The sequence below is a fragment of the Phalacrocorax aristotelis genome, chromosome 4 (assembly GCF_949628215.1).
Source record: "Phalacrocorax aristotelis chromosome 4, bGulAri2.1, whole genome shotgun sequence".
NCBI classification, from domain to species: domain Eukaryota; kingdom Metazoa; phylum Chordata; class Aves; order Suliformes; family Phalacrocoracidae; genus Phalacrocorax; species Phalacrocorax aristotelis.
In genome coordinates, this window is record NC_134279.1 from 13781820 (window position 1) to 13805944 (window position 24125).

General features: G+C 50.6%; 2 protein-coding genes across 4 annotated transcripts in view; one reads left to right on the forward strand and one right to left on the reverse strand.

The window, feature by feature from the left end:
- The window catches only part of SLC7A11 (solute carrier family 7 member 11), a 331830-nt gene extending 318162 nt beyond the window's left edge, over window positions 1–13668 (reverse strand). For all 3 annotated transcript variants that reach the window (XM_075090270.1, XM_075090273.1, XM_075090274.1), the window contains exons 1-2: window positions 13559–13668; window positions 12602–12795 (exon numbers count right to left, since the gene is read on the reverse strand). In XM_075090270.1, the coding sequence (XP_074946371.1) occupies window positions 12602–12659 (58 nt within the window). In that variant the 5' untranslated portion in view covers window positions 12660–12795; window positions 13559–13668. The remainder of the gene's footprint in view (window positions 1–12601; window positions 12796–13558) is intronic.
- A 263-nt stretch (window positions 13669–13931) lies between these two features.
- On the forward strand, window positions 13932–23269 carry NOCT (nocturnin). The gene is made up of 3 exons (XM_075090275.1): window positions 13932–14282; window positions 19853–20122; window positions 21190–23269. Exons 1-3 carry the CDS (start codon window positions 14081–14083, stop codon window positions 22023–22025), a joined length of 1308 nt encoding a protein of 435 aa, XP_074946376.1. The 5' UTR covers window positions 13932–14080; the 3' UTR covers window positions 22026–23269.
- The last annotated feature ends 856 nt before the right edge of the window (window positions 23270–24125 follow it).

Consider the following 24125-nt stretch of genomic DNA (forward strand, 5'->3'; position numbering starts at 1 on the left):
CTTATCTTCTCCCCCTTTTTCTTTTTGCACTGAGTAAGTGCACCCAAAATGTGAGTAGAACCATGGAGTATGGTGAGATCGATGGGGAGATCAGGGTCTAGCCGGTCTACTGCTCTCTGAACGATCTCGGAGCTAAGACGTTGTATCATAGAGGTTTGTTCGGCAGTCGGTCGGACCGGCGCGGCAGGGTCAGTGCCCTTTAACATAGGGCGAAGAACCTCCAAGTCATCATTAGTGATTCCGGCTACTGGCCGTAGCCATTGTAAGTCTCCTAACAGCCGTTGAGCATCAGTGAGGGTTTTAATTGCTGTGTGTAACGTAAGTTTCTGTGGACTTACTTGAGAGTCACTGATGCGCCATCCGAGGTATTTCCATACTGGCGAACGTTGAACCTTCTCTGCTGCGATTACTAGGTCGTGTAGCTGGAGCTGTTGCTGTAAATATAATTCTTGCTGTGCCGAGAAGGGTTGTTGTTGCGCGAACAAGATGTCATCCATGTAATGGTAAATTATAGTGTCCGGCCATTGCTGCCGCACATTTTTTAATGCAGCATCTACGAAAAGTTGACACAGAGTAGGGCTATTCTTCATGCCTTGTGGCAATACTGTCCATTCGAAACGTAAGTCAGGACCCTCTCTGTTGATTGCTGGTAACGTAAATGCAAATCGCTGGGTATCCTGAGGATGCAGCTTTATAGTAAAGAAGCAGTCCTTTAAGTCAATAATTAGCAAATGCCAACCAGCTGGTAACATGGCTGGATTTGGAAGGCCAGGCTGTAAAGCCCCCATCGCTTGCATTTGCTGATTTACTGCCCGTAAATCATGTAACAGCCTGTATTTCCCTGACTTTTTCTTGATAACAAAAATAGGGGTGTTCCAGGGGCTTGTCGACGGTCGGAGATGTCCTTGATCTAACTGTTCTTTTATTAATATATGGGCTTGCTGTAGACTTTCCCGTTTGAGCGGCCACTGCCCGACCCATACTGGCTCTTCTGTGAGCCAAGTCAGTGGGATTGGGAAAGTCCGTGCGGCAGTGACCGCACCCGAAAAGGGGCGCCAGCTGATGCAGGGGAATCAGTGGTAAGTATCACGCCCAATTGATTCAGCACATCTCGCCCAATCAAAGCATGGACTCCTGCCGGCAACGGCATAACTGTGATGTATAAAGAGGCCACTCGGCCGTCGATAGTTATTTTAACTCGTTGTTGGCTGCGTTGAACTGGTGCTGTGCCCCCTACCCCTGCTACTCCGTCGACTGCGTTCCTCAGTGGCCATTGAGGAGGCCACTGGTTTCGTGCCACAATGGTAATGTCAGCTCCCGTGTCCAGCAGGGCAGAAAGCCTCTGGCTCTCATTACCATGGGTGATCACTACACTGGTAAGGGGTCTTTCAGTCAGAGACAGAGTCAGGAAAGCAAGCCCCCCAGTGGATCCAAAGCCTTCTGTTCCTCTAGCGCTGGTACCATCTGACACTAACGGCTGTGCCAGCTGTTGTATCGGCACCAGCTGTGCGAGTCTGCTGCCTTTTGGTATATATATAGGGGGAAAGGCAGTCTGTACCACGATACAAATTTCTCCTTCATAATCACAGTCTATAACTCCAGGCAGAATAAACAGTCCTTGCAAGCCACTTAATGACCGTCCAAATAGCAACGCTCCACACGCTTGCCCATCGATTATCAATGGGCCCTTTATTCCTGTCCTGATCTTCTGTGGACGAGTGTCTATCAAAGTGACATCTACTGCTGTTGCCAAGTCCAAGCCGAGGCTTCCGCTGGTAGCGGGTTGCAAATTGGAAGCTGGCCGGAGCTGCTCGGCACGACTGGTGGTGTGGTGACGGAGTGCTGAGAAGTCACTGGAGCCGCGATTGGTGTCTGCGCGCTGCGACCCCGGGCGCTCAGCTTCCCGTTTCCCGAACGCCGGCAGGCAGTGGTATTGTGGCTTTGAGCTTGGCAGTGTTTACACCATAAGTTAGCTTCCCTGCACTGTCTCTTCATGTGTCCTGCTTTTCCGCAGCGGAAGCATCTAAAAGTAGCTGGCCCTCTGTTAGGGTTTTTAGCTAGACCCAATGGGGCGAGAGCGGCACAAACTTGTTGTTGAACCTGTAGCATTCCCTGCCCAACTTCCCTCAGTGCCTCAACTAACATAGCTTGAGGACCGGTAGGTACTCGACTCATGCGTTCAAGCATCACCTCAATGCCTGCGTCTAGGGGAAGTGTAATTAAAATACTTTTAGTAGCTTGGTTGGAGTTTTCCATAACACATTGACGCAGCAATGGGCCCTTCATAAACTCAGGTAAGTCGGTACGATCTAACGCTTCTGTAACTCGATCCACAAATGTGGCAAAAAGCTCTTCCCTCCCTTGCTTAATCGACATGTAAGAAGGGGTGATTGGTGCTGTTTTGACGCGCTGTAAGGCGTCCCTTGCTAGCCTCATTGATTCTCTTAATACATCAGGGCCTGTCTGCATTTGCATGTCTAGAGACGAGAAGGGTCCTGTTCCCATAAGTTGTTCTACTATTACTCCTGCTAGCGGATCGTTTTGCTGGCGCTGGGTGTTTGCCGATCTATCGCATAGGGCGTGCCAGTGAGCCTGCCATAAAAGCTGCTGCGACTGTGTCAGTATGAACTTCATAATGTTTTTAATATCCTCGGGACAAAGCAGCCCGCTTCCCCAAATGTAATTTAGCATCTGTCTGGTCGGCTCACTGTGTACACCCGATTCGCTGACCGTACTTCTCAGCTGGTTCAAGATTTTCCAATCAAGAGGAGTATGGTGTGCGAATAAATTTTGATTGTTAGCAGGGTCCGGTTGATAGATGACAGGGAAAGCCTGAACCAACAAGTCGGCGGTCTCTAGGTCCCCATTTTGTAATGCCTCAAACCCGATTTTCCGCCAGTCAACTCGGCTGCGCACACTAGGCACAGAACGGTGACTAGACGGGGTGCTCGGCTTATTTTCCTCCACCGGAGAAACTACATCACATAAATTTTCAATATCTTCACCTCCCTTTCCCAAGCTTATTCCTTCTCCGCTAGTTTCTACAGATCCACCAGGAGGAGGAGGAGGGGGAGGAGGAGGAATAAGGGGCTTTCGAGGTACGGTAACTGGGATCCCCGAGAAGGGAGGCGAAGGATAGCCTAAGCCAATTCCAATCTTTCCAGCATTGGGGTCACAATTGTCTAGCCGATCAGAGGCGGCTGTTGCTAATCTTTTTTCAGTTTTATATTTTTTCATACAGTTAATAACTTCCCGCCAAGGTTTCATTAGCTTTTTCGCTGTTTTATCGTCATCTATCACCAAGTCCCACAAACAATCACCATAAGCTCTCCACTCCTCTACTTCAAAGATCGACTCCGGTTCTTTAAAGAACCCTTTCGCTTTACCCACTGCAACTAGCCCTGACAAGTCTTTTAACTGACTTACTCCCCGCTTTTCTAAAAAGCGCTTTAATAATTCAAAAGCTACCTCGACCTCCATCGCCCGATGTGAGGATAAATCAGCGTCGTTTGTACGGCTCTCGCTCCCGGGTTAGCTTCAACTGCGGAAAGCGGATCCCCTCTTGAATTCCGAGGTTGGATCCAGGCCGGAGGGTCGGAACGTATCAAAAATGATGCATAAATCGACTCCTCTTTTGCCCCCTGGCCGCCGTCTGCCAGTGCGTCTCCGTCTCTCGCTGCCGCATCAGAAATAGTCCTTTTCAGGTCCCTGTTCGGGCGCCAGTTGCGGCGAGCGAGGAAAGCAAGCAGCCAACTCAACGTGAGTGATAGAGCAAGCTTCAGTTTTATTTTTAAGTCACAGCGCTTTTATATGCTCTTGTAAACAAGCTTCAACAATTACTTCATACGGATTGCGACACCTCCTTAACGAACAGTCTATTTCTGTACTTCGTGCCTAAACTCCTTGTTGTTTGTCGGATGCTCTCAAGGCCGAGAGACATCCCTGCCTTTCTTCTTTGCTCTCAAGGCCGAGATATCTCTCGCCTTTCTTCCTCCTCCTGGTGACTTGCAGATTCTCTGTAATTTCCCATCATCGGGTCTGATCTCTGTAATTTTCCATCAGCGGGTCTGACACTGGGTCTGTAGTCAAGCTAATTCCATCGCGTACCTATAATCCTCCAGCCCGCTTTCTATCTCAAACAACTTATCAGGGGACCCGCATGTGGATTCAAGCCTATAGTTTCCCACAGTCCCTCTCTACCCCACAGCCACACGAGTCTTCCCAAGCACCCGCCTTGAACCCTGGCATGCAAACAACTCTTAATGAGCCCCATGTCTTTTCTCATGTTGGAAGAAGTATTTCTCTGGCAGCAGAAGCGTATACATTTGGGACTAAGCAGAGCAGTTCAACTGTGAGCTGGGTAATAGGCAACAGTGCTTGGAGGGACTCCGAGGGGGAGTTCAAGCGCTCAGATTCGCAATTATCCTGAACATTGACAGTGGCTCTGCCCTACCTCGTCCACAAGGACTTCCCCCCGAGCCTGACAAGTTAGCAATGGAAACAAGAAACATCCCAGCCCTGCCGCAGGTCCCCCTCATGCAGTGGGAAAGGTCCAGGAGAGGAGAGAGCAGGCTCCCAAAGCTGGCGGGGAGGGCTGGGGTGCAGACAGTGTGCCGACTGCCTGCCTGGGAGCCCACTGCCAAGGCAGCGGACAGCAGAGGTAAAAACCAAACAGTTAGCAATTCCACCTGCAGTGGATGCCTGGTTTGTCACCAACACGACGAGGTGCTCTTACACATCCTATAATCTCCTAGCACTTCAGGGAATGAAAGGGGCTAAGTTTGCAGCCATGGAAAAAAGACACCAGGAATGGGGGGTGGTGGGGTGTTACTGCAAGGAGAGGAACTCTGAAAAGAAGAGGGAGACGAGTCTAAAGAGAAAGAAACAAGCTAAGGGACAGGAGTAACAGTGCAAAATAAAGCAGAAGATACTACAGCTATTCTGAGCGGAATCAATAAAATGTACCTTGCTATCTCTGACATCTGTGCAAACAGGCTGGTGAGCACTGCTGGGGGTCACAGGTGCCTGGAGGTGCTGCTGGCACATCTCTCTCCGATTCAAGAAGCCCATCCACTTTCCAGGGTGAGCCTGGGATCCCCGCATTAGATGAAGGCAGCCCCAAGCACACTCAGGAGGAGCTGACCTGTGGGCAGTGCTGCACTCGTCTCAAAGCGACCTGACAGCAGGAGAGTGGTTGGAAAATGCATAAAACAAACTTCAGCAAATGGTATTTGAAAAACAAATAGCCCCAGGGTCCCAGCATTCCTCACCCAGACCCCCGGGGTCCCAGCCACCCCCTGAACCGCAGCTAAGGCAACATCACCTCTCCCTGCAAGTAGCCCCAGCAGGGTATTGCCACATCATCAGAGCAAAGACATGCAGCACACAGCAGTGGTGCTGCAGACACTGAATAAGCGATATAGCAAACAAAAAGTGATGTCACCCAAAATCATCATCTCGTATTTTATTATTATAAATATATAGCAATTTCTTTTAAATTAAAAGCAAGCTGCTGTGGAGCTCACCATCCGTCTCAGTGGAAGGCACTGAAGGCCTTGGACATAATTTGCTGGAAAAGACAGTGCTTATTAACCAAGGTGTTTTGGAAAAGCCCCTGCTCTGCCATATGCCTGCACATGCAGCTGTGGAATCAGCCCAGCCGTGCTGAGCTCTCCAAGCCATCTTGAGGCCCCAACATCACACAGTTAAAGCAACACAGGGCTCACGCTCACATGCTAAAGCTACAAAAACTGCATACAAAGCTCATTCCATGACCTGAAGCCGATACACGAGCTTGTGGTTTTTTCCCCTTTAAAACAGCCTCAGGCTATGTTTATTTTTCAGTTAAACCCAACTGTTTTCCAGATGAGCAAACATGTGCAGAGCCTGCCTCAGTTTTCTTAAGCGGGGCCAGCCCTGCCCTTTGCCTAACACCTCACCTGGAGATACAGCAGCATTTCATTTATCCCACTTGCCTCAGAAACTAGAAACAGAGCTGGCCTTCGTGTTCACTCTCAGCCACTTAAATTAAGATGACAGCATGGGTGGTAAGGTTTCCTTCAAGAGGAGTGAGGCCATTGCAACTTAGAGTGGTACAACCATGCTGTTTCGTGAGCAGAATCAAACAGTAACTTCCCACGTTTACCAGAAAATTCGGTACTGCAGTTGCAGAAGGTTTGGGGACAACGTGAAGTTGGCTGTGCTACCACCAGCAGCCAGACAGGGTTTTGGTCGGTAGTGGTATACGGGTTTTTCTTCCCACATATGTCTGCCCCCTACTAAACAAAGAATAAGTGCTGCCAGGAGTGCTAAATCTTGACCTCAGGCCAGGATGCCACCCTTTGACAGTGCCCTAGAACCCCCAAGCTGCAATCAAAACCAGACCTTTACTTCGCTAGACTTTGTATCTTGAATGTCACCACAGGAGGGATGCTCAGTTTGGTCACAGTCTTCGAAACAGCTGGCCTTTCCCCTCCAGGATATGTGTTCAAGCCTCACTGGAGTCACTAAAGATCAACCACCCCAGCTATGCTGCACTTGCGTGTTTTTCAGTCTGCAGGTTTGCTCTGTGCCACCCCACTGCATGACCAGGTCACCGAGCTGCCTCCAAGTCACCCTCTGGTCCTCCAACACCGTAAGCCTCAGTGCCCAGGGCTTGTTGTGCACCTTAGGGGGAATTTGCTGCGGTCCTCGACTCGGCTCAGTGGAGGGGAAATGAATTTAGTGTTGAACAAGGTCCTGTTTTCTCAAGGTGAAGGGATGAAGGGGTTTTCACAGGGAAGTCTCTGCTCCCATGTGAAGGGCAAGTTGTTCAAAATTGCCCTTTATCTGTCCAACATACAGAAATCCTGAAATCACCCCAAAATTCTCATCTAGTTTTTTTTTTTGGTTGGTTGGTTCAGGTCTTTTTAGCTGGGATTTTTTTTTTGATACCACATTCTTGGATCTGTTGCACGACTCCTCCCCTGCCCTCACCTTGTCAGCCACCAAGTGCATGACTACTTCATATCGAGAAACTAAGGCTGAAATGTCACATAAACATGCACCTTCAGCAGTAGCTCAAAGGGTCCCGGGCAACTCACCAGCACTTCCACCAACTAGTCAAGAGATAATAAAACCAGTACTGTTTCAGACTATTTGCCACCTTGGAGTACCTCCACCAGCTCTGTAAGTCACCGGCTGCCCAGTCTGTGCCTTACCCCCAGGAGCAGGAGATGGAGGTGGCATCAGCTCAGAAAGCCAGGTCTGAGCTGCGGTGACACAGCAAAGCCCAGGGGGGTAAAGCACCAAAACAGCCAGGCTGAACAGAAGCCCAGGGAGATTGACGTACAGCAATGGAGGGATTCAGTGTTTCCCCTGAAGCCAGCCATGCCAGGCAGAGCAATGCTTTCACGCTGCAGGGATCACCATCTGACCATGCCTTTCTCTTTAAATTGTCTCCTGGACTTAGAGCTACTGAAAGTCTATTACTGAGAGGCCACATCAATCCCTTATCCCTGGATTACAGAGGTAAAATTAGAATTTCTTTCAAACAAATAAACTAGAACATAAAGAATTCAGAAAACCCAGCTGCTCTCTGAGGAAAACAAAAGCAGTTTTGTCCAAACTCCACAGTGTACCTGCAGAGGAAAGAGTACCTCTCCACATGTTGTAAAGGTGTCCTGGAAGGACAAAATCTATTCATAATTAAATCTATTTTTGACACATTACAGGTAGGCAATTCACAGAGGAATTTGCTATTGAATAGGTAGAACATTTTTGCAGGGTGCAAAATTTATTCAAGGCACAGCCCAGGTGGCATTTGTCATGGCTTGTCTGCATTACCTCGGCAGAGCAACCCCTCTGGCACGCAGCTGGTGAGAGGAGACAGCCCAGCTGGATGCTTGGGAAGCTGCCAGGTACCAACCCTTGCCTTCATGGCTGGAGATTAGCAAAACCTTGGCCTTTGCCAGCTCACCTGCCCAGCCCAGGGCATCGGGGCCAGAGTGCTCAGCTACGTGCAACGCGGTGCCCAGGGCAGCTGCAGAAAGAGCGTGAAGCCCAAAACCCCATCAGATGCCCAAAAGGGAGCCCCCCCGTTTGGTGTGTCCAGCAGCACCAAGACCTTCTCAACCTGAATTTTGGGCCCCCCCTCTCCTGCTGAGGCTGGTCAGAGCTGAGCAAAGCCTCCGAGCTGGAGAGACCCAGGGCACCTGGTGGAATAGAGGGAAAAGAACACCCAGAGCCCTACAGGCTGGGTTCCAAAAGCCATCAGGGGGACACACAGCAGTACACCGGCGCTTGCACAACCAGCAGGGCTGGTGACACGGTGCAGAGCTGGGTGACAGCCAGGGCTGGACACCAGCTGGGGAGTGGGAGCTGCCTACAGCCCTGCCTCTGGGGCAGCCCAACCACTGTGCCGCAGCCAAGCACACCCCCGGGGGGAAAGTCCAGCCCCAGGCTTGGCTGCAAGCTCCACTGCTCCTGCCCCTCTTCAATTACAAATTTACTGGCTGGAAACTGATGACTGGCATGTTCCTTTACCAAGAAGCCAAGGTACCATGAAACCGGGGTAATAAAGCATGAAAAACAGAAGTTGCATTTTATTTCCTAAGATGAACATTAACACCATTTTACCTGAGGAGCACAGTGCCCAGCCAAGTATCCTCAGCATCTCCACGTTAAAGACAACAGTTCTCCATCAGTACCCATCACTTTGCTTTTCAAGAGCAGCCCAGACAGCAGCAATGCAGATTAGTACATAAATACCCCAGGTGCGATTTGCACAGCAGCTTCCAAAATACAGTTACTCAGATAGGAACACTCTGGGACTCTGATTATAACTGTTTAGATCAGGCAGGGTGTAAGCATTGCACCACTACCACTTGAAAAAAACAGCTGAGCCTGCTCAAATGGGACCGGCAACAGGACACTGGATGACCTCAAGGGCTTCGACAGCCAGGTGGTGAGATGGTCAGGTCCACAGGCAGTCCCTATTACACTTCACCTCTCACCCTCAAGCATGCTAACAAGCAACACAATCTACACAAGTAACACTCATGCTGAGACAACTGGTGCCCGGCTTTGTTGCAGGCCACACTGCAGCCAGTAGGCAGAGACGCTCACCTTTAAAGCCAGGCAGATATTCTCCACCCAAGACCACAGCTGCCCAGTGCATAAGGGCAGGAGCACAGGAAGTTCTTTCACTGCCCCTTAGCAATGCCAGGTGAGGTTCTATAACAAAATAATTCTAAACTGTACAAAAGCAGAGTTAAAGCTCTCTGGCATGGCCCTTCTCACTCTTCCCCTCTACTCCCAGCTTAGGCTCATCATCCCGGCAAGCTGCAATTTCAGCCCCTGCTTGGAGGTTGTTTTCTTGGTGCAGGAATCAAATGTATGATTTTGCAATCTGCTGAAGAGTGGATCCCAGCCAGACCTCCCTGAGACAGGGAACATGAGGAGAGGGTAGGAAGAAAGGCCTCTACACAGCCTGTCCCCAAAAACTGTGCTTCTTCCAACACAGCAGAAGACACTAAAGCAATCTGAGGTCACACTCCTCCCACGACAGGTCTATTTGCACCTTGAAGGGGAAGGAAAGAAGAAAGGAAAAATGATGCTTACATTAAGAAGATTCTCCTTACCTTGGCCTAAGGTAACCTCACCCCCAAAGTGGTTGCTGGGAAGAAGGCTGCATCTTCTCCCTCTCAGAGCAGGTGGCAAAGAGCGGCATTTGCAAGCCACCTCTGGACGGGGAACATGAATGACCCTGGCACCAGCTGCAATCAATGGTGCTAACAGACAGCCCCAGCCCCACTCCTCCTGCCTCTAAACACCTGTGCTCTGGGAGCTCCACAGGGTCAGCACCTCCACTGATCTAGGCTCCCAAAAAGCATCAATCAAAACCAGTACTGTGCAAATCCCAGGTTCTTCACAGTTCTCACTCCACCTGCCTCCCATTTGCCTCATGCTCCCAGTAGAGGCAGGTGAACCACTCCTGCATCACCAATAATTCGACATACCACTGGGTAAGGGCTGCAGGACCTGCCAGCAGGTCAGGGGGGTGTGGCAGCTCTGCCAGGCCTTGTACACACTGACCTTTCTAGAGTCCTCTGAAAATCATGTTACCGTCTGATAGCTGTTCAGAAGCTACCATCAAAATGCTGATGGTCACATTGACATCCTAAATGGACAACGTGCCCATTTCTGTCTCTCAGAAAACAGACTAAGGGTTGAATGGAAATATTTTCCCCCACGTGCTAAACAGAAATGAATTATCCTTCCCTTCCTCAGCCACAGGCAAGCATGGCAGCACAAGTGGCTGCAGCGCCTCTAAGGAGAGCTATCCACACACCAATTCCCCTCAACGTTGCTAGCATTGCAAAAGGAAATTAAAATGGCTTTGCCCCAAGAAGCTAGGTAGCAGGTCTTTGGAGCATAAATAATTATTCCAAAAATTATTAAGTGTCAGAAAGTAGATTTGAAGAGTTACTGAGCAAGTCAAGCCAAAGGCTGGCTGTTGCATGTAGAAGGCTTAGAAATTTTGATTCAGCAGGCAGATACCTACTTCTAAATACACAGTATTCTATTTAATCATCTGCTCTGCAGTGTCTATTCTGAGATGAAGCAACATGCATGTTTATTTAACGAGATGTCAGAAGTGTCGCTACCATTCCCTCTCCTCCTTAGATGCATGGAAGACTTTACCATCTGCTGCCCAGACTTATTGCTACTCATTTCTCAGGGATACAGATATTGGGTTAAAGTGGAAAATCTCTACTTTCTGAGGTGCTTTAGTCACAGAAATGCTTGAGAAATCAGAGCTGAGTGCTTTGGAAAGCTATTTAAGCTATCTATGGCAACGCTGCCTGTTTTAATCATCCATCCTCTGCCCTGCTGCCACCTCAGGTGAACCCATTTCAGGGCAGCCTCCCTCAAACCTACTCAGATCCCTACGCCTGCCACAGAGTCCTGGCTCCCAGCTTCTTCCCACATGCCCAAAACCAAGGTGAGGCACAGAGGGGAGAGTGGGCAACACTTCCAGCCCCACAGCAGGGCCATAGTGAAGAGGTGAAGGGCTCCCAGGGATGTGGCAGGGCAAAGGGGCATCCCAGGGGTGCCAGGCATCCCATGGGAAAGCAGCCAGCAGCCACCATCCCAGGCGATGGCTTTGCTCGTGGGATAAATAAGAAGGTGCTGGGATGTGCGCACACCATACCATGAGGTTAAACCACCATGCTCGCGGCCATCCATGCTGCGCAGAGGCAAACTGCTGCAGGATTTTTTTCCTATTAATCCATTGTGAAATTTCAGTGATTACTGTCCATCCCCCCAGGATGATAGTTTCCCTTCAGATCACACTTTTTCAAGCTGAAAACACTGGCAGTGTTAGGGCAGCAGTACCAAACGCTGCCCTGACATAGGGACGACCAGCTGGAAGGAGCTGCCTGAGCAAGGAGGTGGAAGGGTCATTATTCTCAGGTCATTATTAATCCCAAGGAAGCGGAGTTTGTGGAAATCACTGTTTCTACTACATGTTGGAAAAACCATTAGTCATATGCGTATTTTTAAATAAGTAACATAGTTCCACTGGGCCTGGGATTTCCACAGCATTGAAAAGGGATTAACAGTCTGCCCACTAACCAGGATGTTTGAAACATCAACATTTCCAGGGTGAGAACAGGTCAAAAAGTTAAGAAAAAAAGGATTTCTTGCTGTCTGTGCAGGCTCTGGCCTGGACCCCTTCTCTCCCCTTGCTCCCTGTGCCGGGCTAGTGGAAACATCAGGCAGATGTGCACAGGATAGCACAGATTGCTTTCCAAAGAAACTTCTTTCCTTCCTCCGACTCACATGTAACTAAAATTAGTTGCATATTCTATGTATTTTCAGAAGGATTTTATTTTCCATGGGCAGGCTGTTAGGACTTTTGAATCATCCCAATAGATATCAGGCAAACACTGATTCATGTTTTGGAGCTAAATCGCCATTCTTCCCAAATCCTGGGGACAAAGCAGTAGGTGTGGAAAAGAGCTTCCTGTATATCCAGTAACTTTTGTTTCTTTCAAAAACACCTTTGTGATTGTCGTCACGCTGGCTTGGTCTCATGTGGCAGAGGAAAGCCAACACCCAAAACAGCAGAGAAAAGCACATTCAGTACAGCTGGGAGCAGGAAACCTCTCCTTTCTCCTCCTCGAAGATCACACAAGGAGGTGGTTTAGCCTAAACCCAGCTACTCATCAGCATAATAAACAGAGTAATAAAGATATCATACCTCCCAGTCATTAGTTACTTAACAACCATGGAGCTCTCTGGGCAGTGAGCAGCTCCCTGAAACCTGCTGGAGCAGGAGGTGGGGAGCAGCGGCCAGGAAGAACAGCAGCCAGCTCTGTGGACAAAGGCTCTTCCCCTGGGGCAGGAGCAGCAGAATGAAGAGCCATCAGGCTAAGAGGCACCTGAATGTCAGGGACTGCCTGACAGGAAACGAGGACATGGAGCTCAGAGACTGGCCCAGCTGCCTCATCTCCTGAGCAGGACCACAAAGTCAGCCAGCAGCTTCCCCGTCACCAAGTCTGCAATCTGTCTGCGGTGTTGTGGCCAATAATGCAACAAAACCCGGCTTACCTACCCCTACGGCCACTGCTGTTACGTAATTTGCCAAATCCCGCCAGAAGCAGCACAGTCATTAGGCCAGGTCATTGATCATTTGGATCGCCAACCACTCTTTCTTTCCAGAAGCGTCGAAGGGGTTGCGAAATCTTCACCGGCAGCTTAGAAAGAGCTTGCAAGTCACCCATAAAGGCAGCCTACAAGTAACTCATCCTGGTGGTGCAAAGAGAAAGACCGAAGTTAAGATCTTCTCCAAAACCTGACTTCTGCTTGCCGGTGGAGCCCGGTCTGTGTTTCTCTTGCCTCTCGCCTCCAGAGCTGGATAAAAACCACCCTGACAGTGGTTTTGAGCAGGGATCGGCTGTTGTGCCCTGCTTCCAGCCCCGCTGGCGAGGGAAAGGCTGAACAAAAGCTGGGTGAGCCGGGGAGGTTCGAAGCAGCCCTGGGTCTGACACCCGGCTACCAGCCCGGCCTGGCTCCCGCTGCAGGGCGCCTGCCTGCCGCGACGTTTTGCCAACCTCGGCAAAACCTCAGTGTTTTGCCAAACACAGAAAATATACATTTCAGAAAAATAAAAATCATGTTCTCACAAGGGGAGATAGCACACGCCCAGCCTGTGCTACCCACCAGGGCGCCGCATCAGTTTAGGCTGAGGAAGCCCAGCTTCCCCCGCCCACACAGGACCCCAGGCACGGGGAGTGGGGGGGTGCACGGGGAGGTGGCTGGCACCCAGCCAAGGGATCCCCAGCTCCCTGCTTTGGGGGCGAGACCCCGGTATAAAAGATCACTCCACCATCACACACACCCACCCCCCAGAGCGCCTCGCTGGCTCCCACGCGAGATGCCACGCGTGGGACAGCCGCGCCGCAGTTCTGGGGACACGGCCGCGTGGGGTGCGAGAAGGGTGCGTCGGGCCGCAGCCCGGCGCCGCTCCCGCGTCGTGCGGCACCACCCCGCGCCCACGCTCCCGCCTTACACGACGGCGTGCGGGAGCCGCGGGATGCTAGTGCCGCGCCACCCCCACCACACGAGTGGGGCAACGCCGCCCCGCCCCACGGCTGAGCCAGCCTGTGGGGGAGGAGGGGAGGAAGGTCACGAAACCACTAACCCGCGCGCCGTGACGTCTGCAGAAACAGAACGAACGTCACCAGCGGAAAACTTCCGCTGGGCGAGACCACTCCACGGCGGCGGGGGGAAAGGGGGGTATGTGCAGCCCCGCCACCCACCCGGAGCAGCGCCACCCCTCCGGGGCAGCGGGAGGCGCCGATCACCCGCGGGCGGGCTCGGTGACCGCCGTGTGTGTGTTGTGTCTGCGTGTCCGTCCGTCCGTCCAGTGTCCCCCCCCGGGTGAGGGTGGTAGGTGCCGGATGTACCGGCCGCGCGGGGCGCCGCCGCTGCCGCCTCTATAAGCGCCGCCGCAGGGGCGGGCGTGGGAGCTACTCCTCGTCCCATCCCGTTGCGCCGTGTCGGTCCTGTCCAGTCCTGCCCTGCCGAGAGCATGTACCAGAGCCCCGCACGCTGCTTGTGCTCCGTGCTACCCGCTCTCTACTGCGCCCCTGCCGCCGCCTCAGCCCCGCTACTGCCGTGGCCCCGCGCTGCCCCGCCGCCCCTCGGCCTCGCCGCCCCGCGGGCACCGGCACCAGCAACACCAGCGGGGGCGGCGCGCGGCCCGCCCGCCCCGGGGGCGCCGCCCCGCGCAGGTGGGTACTGGGGGGGAGCGGGCACCGGACGGAGGCAGCGGGAGGCTCCGGTTAACCGGGACGCTGCGACCGGAACGGAGAAACGCTAGGGTTCTCATCCCCGGGTCAGCCCGTAGCAGCCTGTGTGTGCCCGATCCGTGCCGTGCGGTACCCCAAAAATTGAGCTGATACTCTAGTTTTAAGGCAGTACCCGCGGCTTTTGCTCACGGATCTCAGCAAATGACATCAGCGATGGAACGGCGGGTACTGCCGGGCCCTCGGCCAGGGCTGCGGGGGGACAGGGCTCGTTCTGTGCCCAAATGCAGGCCGGCGGCTCCGAATAAACGCAAACACTCGTGGGGTGACTCTTCCAACTGGGTCGGGGTCTTCACCCTGCTGTCAGAAGCGTACTGTCGGCCGGCTGAACTGTTCTCCTCACGTGTTGTGCTTTGTGTAGGATGTACCTGACTCACGGGGGTTTTTTCCTACTAGAGGCAGCCTGTGGGAAAAGCCCAACTCGTCCTCGGGCAGGCAAAGGCGGTGATGCTATGCCATCAGGTCCCTACTTGCCTGTGCCGTTAAGTATCAATGATTACACCCTGTTCTCCGCTCCCAAAAGGAGACTTGGGAGGCAGTCAGGGTACTGCATGTCCTCGGGTGCTCGCTCTGCCCAGAGCCCGTGTGAGATCGACCCCTTGGCATGCACCCCACTCCCTACCCGCTGACTGGTGACGGGGCTTGGAGCAGGGTGGTGATGCACCCACTGGGCCTCTGCAGTTCAGATACAGCCTTAAGCCATGTCTCTTGACAAGCAGCTTGTCTCTGACTGTGGCTAAAAGCACACACCTGGAGGAGAGGCTCCTGGTGAAAGCTGGGGCAGGGGCCACCTTTGCTCCGGGGTGCTGCTGGTGGGAGATATCTAAGGCTGTGTTACCTGGCATGCAGGAGATCCACTTTCCCTACTGTCCTCAGCTGGGGCTGGGGTGCAGTGTGTTTGTTCCTTGTTGGTGCTATTACAGGCAGGGTCTACAAGCTAGGCTGGGGCAGGGTGCTTCCTTCCTCCTGCTGAAGCCAGGCCAGGATGCCAGAGGGCAGGACTGAAGCTTCATGGAGCTGCAGGGAAGAGGAGCATATGTGCCTGCAAGCTGGCAGAGTCGAGCTCATCATTGGAGCACTCACGAGTAAAAGGGTTTCCAGAGCTTGTGCTAAGTATTGATTCTGTGTATTACTTAGGGCAGAATATGAGGTTCCCTCCTCTTTCTGGTGTTGCATGTCATCTAGGCAGCACCTCCCTCGCTGGAATGAGCTCTCCAAGTCCCCGTATGAGGGTCCATACTCCCCTGTGCGTAAGACTGGCCTGGGTGCCAAAATCGGGGCTCAAGCTCCCAACAGCAGCAACCACCGCTTTGAATGCGGGTGGCCCAGGTCTGCAATCCCACTGCTAGCCCAAACAAGGCTATACATGTAGCATGATACCCCGTAGCATAGGATTTGTCACAGGAGGATGGCATCTGCCAAGTTTCTCCTAGAACTGGGGCTGCAGGGAAGGCATCTCCAGCTGCTGCCGGCTTCCTTGGCTGGGGAGGCTGATGCAAATACAGACCAGGCTGCAGGTGTGGTGGAGCCATACACCTAGCAGTGAAATCCCTGCAGTAACAAGGTGTGTACTCTCAGCCAAAAGCAGTGCTGTGCTGGGAGGTAGGAGATGAAAGGAAGGGAAACCAAAATGCTGCTCACCTTACCCACAAGGTAAGGGCCCTGGTGCTGATATGACACTGCAGCCCCCTGGCCTGCCTGTGTGCTGCAGCCCTCATCTTTGAAGCAAAGTCCTTAAAGTCTGTGACTGCTCGTTGCCTGAGATCCTAGAAGTTCATCTCTTCTGTGCTATTGCTGGATGAAACAAGGACCCTTGAACTTTAAACTTCAGAAGAATAGGGTATGATGAACAGTTTAAATTCCTCCCCCACCCTTACTGTGCTGAGGCACCACCCTTGCTGAGAAGAAGGCTTTTTTTTATTTTAAGCACCTTGAGTAGTAATTGCTGAGCTGACGTTCCCTATTACAACATTGCACCAAGGGAATTGCTTCTGTGTTCACTGTCCACTGCTAAAGTGCAAGCTCAGGAGTCTGCTTGTTCCTCTGCAGGCACCAGCACCACAGTGTCACAGCACCAGCAGCAGACGTTACAGGTCATTTAACTTGGACAGTAAGGATCTCAGAACGGTGACCTTTTCCTTGCGTCACTGCCATGAATGTGTTAAGCATTGCAAAAATATCAAGTGGATTTTGTTTGGAGTTTCAGTGTTCAGGTTGCTGGTCTGGCCCCTGTTGTGCAGAACAATTAAGTCCATGCTGTCATGGTTTCAGCGCTTTCGGGACAAAGATCTTGTGCAGTTCATCAGTCATCTTAAGCTGGAGCCTTCCTGCAGGAGTCCCCCTTCAGCCAAGGACTGCCAAGCCACCTACAACATGCTTGAAAGCTCAGGCCCTCTTTCTCAAAAGAAGACACAAGCTGTTTTTCCTTCCTGGGACACTACTGACTTTAAAAGCTGTCAGATCTGTGTGGCAGCTGGGCTGTAGCACATCCTGTACAAATTAGGCTGTGCCTGACTCCCCATAAAGAGCTGGATACCCCATGACCCCAGGGGTGATGAGACTTAGTACTCTGGATTTGTTTGTGGCTTGGCAGGTGCATGACTGAACTTAGGCTTCAGCCTGCTGTAACAGATGTGAGCTGCTCAGAGCTTTAGGGCTGACTTTTTGCTCCAGATGCATCACACTAGCTTGTCCCTTTCAACATCCTCCCTCTGATTCAGCTCCAGCAATGAGCAGCCTAGGCTCTTGCTGATGGCCTCTTGGAGTAGAATAACTCCCTGTTATTCCTTTGGAAAGCCCTGCATGAGCCATGTTCATCCAAGGCACAGCGGGGTTGTGCAGAAGGCACTACCTCTGCATGGGCTTCCAGCTGCCTGGCTAGTGCTGTGCCAGGAGGGGAGGGCAGGGGTGTGCATTTGGGGGCAGAGCTGTGCTGGGTGTAGGGCTTGTGGCTCTACTCAGCTGCTGATGGCATCAGCAGAAAGCACCGTGTACTTCACTCCGGTTGTAGCACTTAACTATGGGTTGTACCTGCCCCAGAAATAGGCGAGGAGATGTCTGGAGTGTTTGTTAAAAGCTCTGTTGATGTCTTTGGGTTTCTGCATGGCTGCCTGGCAGCTCTGGTGGCATGCAAGCTAGACCCTTCTGTAACTGGTACAGAGCATGCTTTCATTCCTGCTCCCTGTCCCCTCGCAGAAATTTCAGGGCCCTGCTTCCCTCCCTATTAAATGGTGTTTCTTCTACTTCAGCAGTACGTGGCTTCTTGACAAGAATTGTAAACTAAGACAGACTGAAAAAACTGAAATGCTTTAAACACAGTTCCCTAGAAGGGCCTTCACGGTTGTGAGCTCAAGCTCACGTCTCGGTTTGAGGAATTCCTGGTACTTTAACTAAAAGGATGGAGGCAGAGGTGGGAAGAGATGTCCTACATGCAATTTAAATTCCCAGTTTATGATTTTCTTAGAACTGTTCAGAGGCACTATTCCACTGGCTTACACATACAAAACATGTGTTACAGCAAGTCTTTTTTAGTGTCTTTAAGAATACCCATTTTCCTACTGAAAAGGACATGAGGCTTCTGCTACAGGGTCTTTCTTTCTTTTACTCCTTCTGTTTATTGCACTGTTAGAGCTTCCATCTTCCTGCCTTCCCCTCTAGCCAGGTCTGTCACCATCATATGTCTGTCACCAGCTCTTATGATTGGTAATGCTGTAGGTCAGGCTTAGCAAAGGCTGAACATGCAAGTGTGTCGGGTAGCACCCCAAAGCTGCTGCAAGATGTGAGCGTGAGATAAGTCTCTTCAGTTTTTAAGTAACTCAGAGATACAAATAAACTTAAAAACAGCTGTGGGCCAACAGCCATGCAAAACAGAAGTTCTTTTGCTCAAGATTAGATTACCTTTGCAAAATGCATTTGGAATAAATAAGTTGAGACAACAATGAAACTCTGTCAGCATTGCCTCTTGTGCAAGTTGCTGTGGTGCAACTGCTGCCCTTCCTGCCTGTGTTTGAAGGGAAACCAAGTGTGCAGGCATGCTACTTGGGCAGAGCGGGGAAAGGTGCAAACACAGCCTCCTTTCAAGTACTCCCTGTGTGTTGTGGCAAGGGTGGCACTTCAGAGCAAAACCCTCCCCCTGAGAAAGTGTTGGAAGAGATCTTGGGGCATGCATGGCCGTGCTGAGGACTTGCTGCAGAGGTGTGTACAGATGTAAGAATATGATATTCCTACAGAATATCACAAACCCTGTGCAAACTCCTCCACAGCTACCCTGAAGCCTGGCCCTTAACACTGTCTTCTGTGTGTTTGCAGTAAGCAAGACTCGGGGCATTTACAGCTGCAGGGTGCTACTGGTTGTGCTCATGTGAAGTGGGAGAAGGAGGTATTTTATAGCACAGTAGTCATGAGGGCTGCTCTCTGAAAGGGATGGCTCTGCTGCTTGAGCCCTGCTAAGGGAAGAGGGCTGCAGCCACCTCCTGTGCTTAAGCTAAAGGGCAAAACAGAGGGACACACACACGTACCCCACCATGGCAGCTGTGACCCTGTGTGGGATGGGGGGACCTCCCTGCAGGAGATACGGGGGGGGGGGGGGGGTGCTAACTGCTAGCAGGCACTAATGGGGAGAGCTGGGGGTTCTTATTTGGGGGACTGGGAGCAGCTTATTTGCAGGACATGTGCTTAAGATGGCTAAAGGAGCAGGAGGTTGCTGGGGCCTAGGGAGGGCTGCAGGACCGCAGGGTGTGCTGGAAGCTGCTGTGCTGGGGCACAGCGTGAAGGAGTGAGGAGCCGAAGGGATATGGGAGGGTGAGGGGAATGGGCGTAGATGTGTGAAAGGGAGTTGGAGAGACTACCTTCTCCATTCCACATCCTGAGGTCTAAGCCAGCAGAAGCACCTGGTTGCTCCACGCTTGTGAAAATGTTGCTGGTTTTGGGGCAAATGAAGCTGTGATCAGAGATTCCTATTGAATATTAACCTGAGGGAATGAGTCACCCTGCTTGCTGCTCTGCAGGCAGGAGGCCCGCAGCCTGGAGGCATCCCAGGTAGGCACAGGGTACCGGGCTGTGCAGAGTGCTGCCTCCATTAGAGACAAATGCTGCACAAGAAATAAGGAGCAGGCAGTATTTGTCTACCTACTGGGTTCCCTCCTCTGTGAGGAGGGAAAAAGTACACCCTATTCTGTTTCCTAACACCTGTGCAGAAGTTAATCTTAGCCTTGCTATTCTGGATGAAAGACTCATTTCTTCCCTTGGAAGACACCTGCACGATGTCTTAAACCAGACCATTTGCATGCTGCAGAGGTTAGCAGCCCCTGATAATAAGCAAAACACGATGAGACTGCGGACAGAACTAACCCTATCTCTGCATCCTCCTTATCTCAGATTCAGGAACAGGCTTCTGCAGAAACCACAAATTTCTGGCACTGTAACAAGGTTGTATGGCACCAAAGTGGTGAGAAGAGTTGTGGTGGACACCTCTAACACCATTTTTTCATTTCCAGTGTGTTCCATGGGAAACAGCACCAGCCGGCTCTACAGTGCGCTCGCCAAGACACTGACCAGCAGTGCCGTGTCCCAGCACCAGAACTGCCTGGAGCAGCTGGACTTGGCACAGTTGGATCCTATAGACCCAAAGGATTTGCTAGAGGAATGTCAGATTGTTCTGCAGAAAAGGCCACCTCGATTTCAGAGGGACTTTGTGGAGCTGAAGAAAAATGCCACCAGTAACCACCGCCCCATTCGGGTCATGCAGTGGAACATCCTTGCCCAAGGTAGGAGCTGCCTCTTAAGCTCAGGTGTGACCTTGAGATCAAATGCAGCAGTGAAAACCTTTAAATGCAGATGTGTCTATGTAGTTAGGCATGCCTGGGACTGGCAGAGCAAAGGGAGAGAGGTGAATTACCTGAGGCACAGCTGACTGAGGGCTGGAGGGAGAGATTTGCAGTGCTTGAAATTGTGGCTTGCCTTCTGTTCTATAGGAGAGGAAAAAAGCACTCTCCTTGCAAATGTGATGCCAAAGGTAGCTCTGAATGCCTGTCTTAACTGAAGACAGTGTATTCAAAAACTGAGACCCATCATTTTTAGGTAGTTGTTAACCCCCAGAAAGAGACTCTCATCCTTCCCTAAGTTTTATTCTTTGTAAAGCTTCTCTACAGTTTTCTAACTAGTTCATCAGTGAAATGCTGAGGGATTCGGATCTGTTATGGGAATTCTTCCGAATAATTTTAACTTTTTTTTTCTCAGACCCCTAAATCAAGGCTGTAAATTGACTTATGCAACAGCCTCGTCTTGAAATGTTTTGGGGTGGAAAATGCCCCACATAGGGACTGCTGTAACATTCTGCAGTTAAGTCACTCCTATCCCACTGCATCTTTTCTTAGGGTTAAGCTGTGGCAGCCGCATGTGGAGGCACTTGCCACAGTTAGTGACTTTTGGCATGAGGGGGAAGAAGTCTTTAACTTGTATCTGTAAAGGGAACTTTTTTTTGAGAGAGAGACTTTAGTGTTTTGAGAAGGGGTTCTCACACCCATTGGCAAGCCTGGCAGCCTTGAAGTCAGCAGCCACTCCTGAAAAAACCCATCGCTGCATGTAAACTCTCTCTACAGAGAACGCGAAGTGTTGCAAAAGCCTCATGCCGCTTCCCGTTATGACCTCTCGTGCTGTGAGAGACTGCCTGTTCTCGGGCAGGGCTGCAAGCAGCCACTGGCTGCTGCAAGGTGGCAGCTGGCTCCTGAGAGCAGAGCCTTGCCTCTGGCCTCTGCAAAACCCAGAGGAAGACAGCCCAGTTTAGCTATTGGTAACTTCTTTTATTTTTTCTCCCCCTCCCTGCTAATTTCAGCTCTTGGAGAAGGCAAAGACAACTTTGTTCAGTGCCCCATGGAAGCTCTGAAATGGGAAGAGAGGAAGTGCCTCATCCTGGAGGAAATCCTTGCGTACAAGCCTGACATCTTGTGCCTGCAAGAAGTCGACCACTACTTTGACACCTTTGAGCCACTCCTCAGCCGACTTGGCTACCAGTGTACTTTCTTCCCAAAGCCGTGGTCCCCATGCCTAGATGTGGAGAAGAACAATGGGCCGGATGGCTGCGCCTTGTTTTTCCTCAAGGACCGCTTTGAGCTCATCAACAGTGCTAACATCCGGCTAACCGCCATGAAGCTGAAGACCAACCAAGTGGCCATAGCTCAGACGCTGAAGTGCAATGAAACTGGAAGACTGTTCTGCATCGCTGTCACTCACCTGAAAGCCCGTACTGGCTGGGAGAGGTTTCGGTCGGCACAAGGCTGTGATCTCCTCCAGAACCTGAAGAGTATTACCCAAGGTGCAAAGATCCCTCTGATCATCTGCGGAGACTTCAACGCGGAGCCAACCGAGGAGGTCTACAGAGAATTTTCCAACTCCAGCCTCAACTTAAACAGTGCATACAAGCTGCTGAGCCCCGATGGGCAGTCTGAGCCCCCGTACACCACCTGGAAGATCCGGCCTTCAGGAGAGTGCCGGCACACACTGGATTATATCTGGTATTCCCAGCATGCCTTGAATGTGAACTCAGCCCTGGGCTTGCTGACTGAAGAGCAAATTGGGCCCAACAGGCTGCCATCATTCAATTACCCTTCTGATCACCTGTCGCTGGTGTGTGACTTTAGTTTTAATCAAGACCCTGACAGACTGCTGTAATGCATTGGAATGCCACCTGGCGTTGCAGTGTCTTAACTCATCACTATTTTATTTTAGAGAAAACTTTTGAAGCTGGAATCTATTGAAGGATTAGGAAATACTGTTGACAAAATATTATTTTGGGCACTTGGAGTTATGCTTGCTGTTCAGCGCTTGTTAATCTGGAGCCTCCAAGGGAGGAAGAAAGGAGTCTGTGTTCTCATTGTGGTATTCTTGCCATATCGGGGTTTGAAAACCAGAAGGCAAATGAGCTTTATCCTTTCACTAACCCCTGTGTTTAAGGATTTAATCCTCTAATGAATGTGGAGGCCTTAGTATTTAAATCAAACACTTGTGTTTGTAGAGCAACTTGCCCTGACAGCATGCTAATTTTATTTATTTCATGTTAAGTTTGTGCAAGTACCAAAGGGAACGAGGCTCGACTGCTCAGTGAGATTCTCTTAAATCTTTTTCTGTTGCAACATACTAGTGTTATCTCCTCATTTTTATGTGACTCGAGGTGACAATTAAAAGTGAATGGGTAATAGTGGAGTGTGAGGAAGGCCCCCTCCAGTAAGAGCAGGTGAGGAAACAGAGGCTAACTACTCTATGTCATATAGTAATATCCTCACTTTTCCAAATGAATGTGCATGTGTCTATTGCACACATATGGCCTGTAGGTTTGTATACACAGTGAATGTTATCTTTGTCTCTTATGCTTCCTTCCAGAGGATCAGGGAGTATTTCTTCCTCTGCTTCAAGTATTACTTTTTAAAACGGTTTAAATTTGTAGTCTTGTCAATCTTGCTCTTTCAGAAAAGGGCCAATCTTCATTTTGAAAGACTTTTATTCATCTTCAGAATCTAAAGCTACACTGGAACCTCTTAGAAGATAAATTTTTATTTATTGAGAGAAGTTGATGATCCTGCATCTGACTTGAAATCATGAGCAACAATGTTCAGGAGCCTCCCTCTGTCACCAGGGGAACTCTGGCTAAGCACCTAGGCTACAGCAGATCTGTGTTAGTATAGTAACTCTTGTGCATGGAGTGGTGCTCATTGGTATGACACAGGTATTGCATATATGGATTGTAAACATGCCACTATGCCAGAAAGTGAGGTAGGGAGAGAGGAGGGAACAGAAACAGCTAGAGTTGGGCTGACATTTAGATAGCTGGGAAAGATGAGGCAGAGCAAATAAAGCAGTATTTCCATGTAATGTAAGGCCTATAGTAACTCTTAAATGTTCCAGGTGTTTGTTAATAAAAGTCTTCGGGGAAAAAAAAAGTAATGTTTCTGCTACCATCTTTTCCTTTCCCTATCATAAGTAGGTGATCTGTCTTAACTAGTGACTGTTTGACCTTGAAGTCAGTGGTGATGCTACCCATTCCCAACCTCTTTCCCCTGACCCCACAGCCCTCATCTTACAAGCTGGAACAGCTGCTTTGCTTTCATGGCAAATGCTCTTTCTCAAACTTGAAATGCCCAGATTCCACAGCAAGTCTGCAGGGAAGGGAGTTAGCTTTAGCCATGCTAAACTGCTCTCTCCCATACCTAAAGATGAAGCCTGGACTCTCTAGTAATGTAAATATTACTCTTTTCTGACAGCTGTGTGGAGCTACAAACCTGGGCAGTACTGCAAAGCAGGGTGTAAGTCTTCCTCCCTGAGGGCTGCTAAGCATGCCTAGCAGAGCCGGCTCCTCAAAACAGGCAGCTGTGTTTGTCATCTTCTTTTGAAACATCATTTGAAGAGCAAGAGAATGCCACAAGTATGTGCTTTACACAGCCCATAAATTACTGTACTTGTGTTGCTGGTAAGTGAAATAGTGTGTCAACTGGAACTCCCAAATTCCCATGGAAACACACTCTCTTTCAGGCAAGTAAAGTGCTGTGTTGGACAGCGGTAATACACTCTGCACCTGTTCCTGACCCTTGCAGGATAAGGGCAATGATCTGCTTTCAAGCAGAAGAGCTGAGGCCCCTCTAATCAGTCTGGGATGCAGGGCTCCAGCAAGTGTCAGTTGGAAATTCCCCAGACAAAGGATTTTATAACCAAGGAGCCTGACTTTCTTGGTTAATGCTCCTACTGGGCAGAATTTACATAACTACTGCCAGCCAGGGC

Excerpts from the sequence above, each read along its gene's own strand:
- NOCT (XM_075090275.1), top strand. The coding sequence starts at position 14,081 with ATGTACCAGAGCCCCGCACGCTGCTTGTGCTCCGTGCTACCCGCTCTC. Across the intron at positions 14,283-19,852 it reads GGGGGCGCCGCCCCGCGCAG|TGTGTTCCATGGGAAACAGC; the intron begins GTGGGTACTGGG and ends TTTCATTTCCAG. Across the intron at positions 20,123-21,189 it reads GTGGAACATCCTTGCCCAAG|CTCTTGGAGAAGGCAAAGAC; the intron begins GTAGGAGCTGCC and ends TGCTAATTTCAG.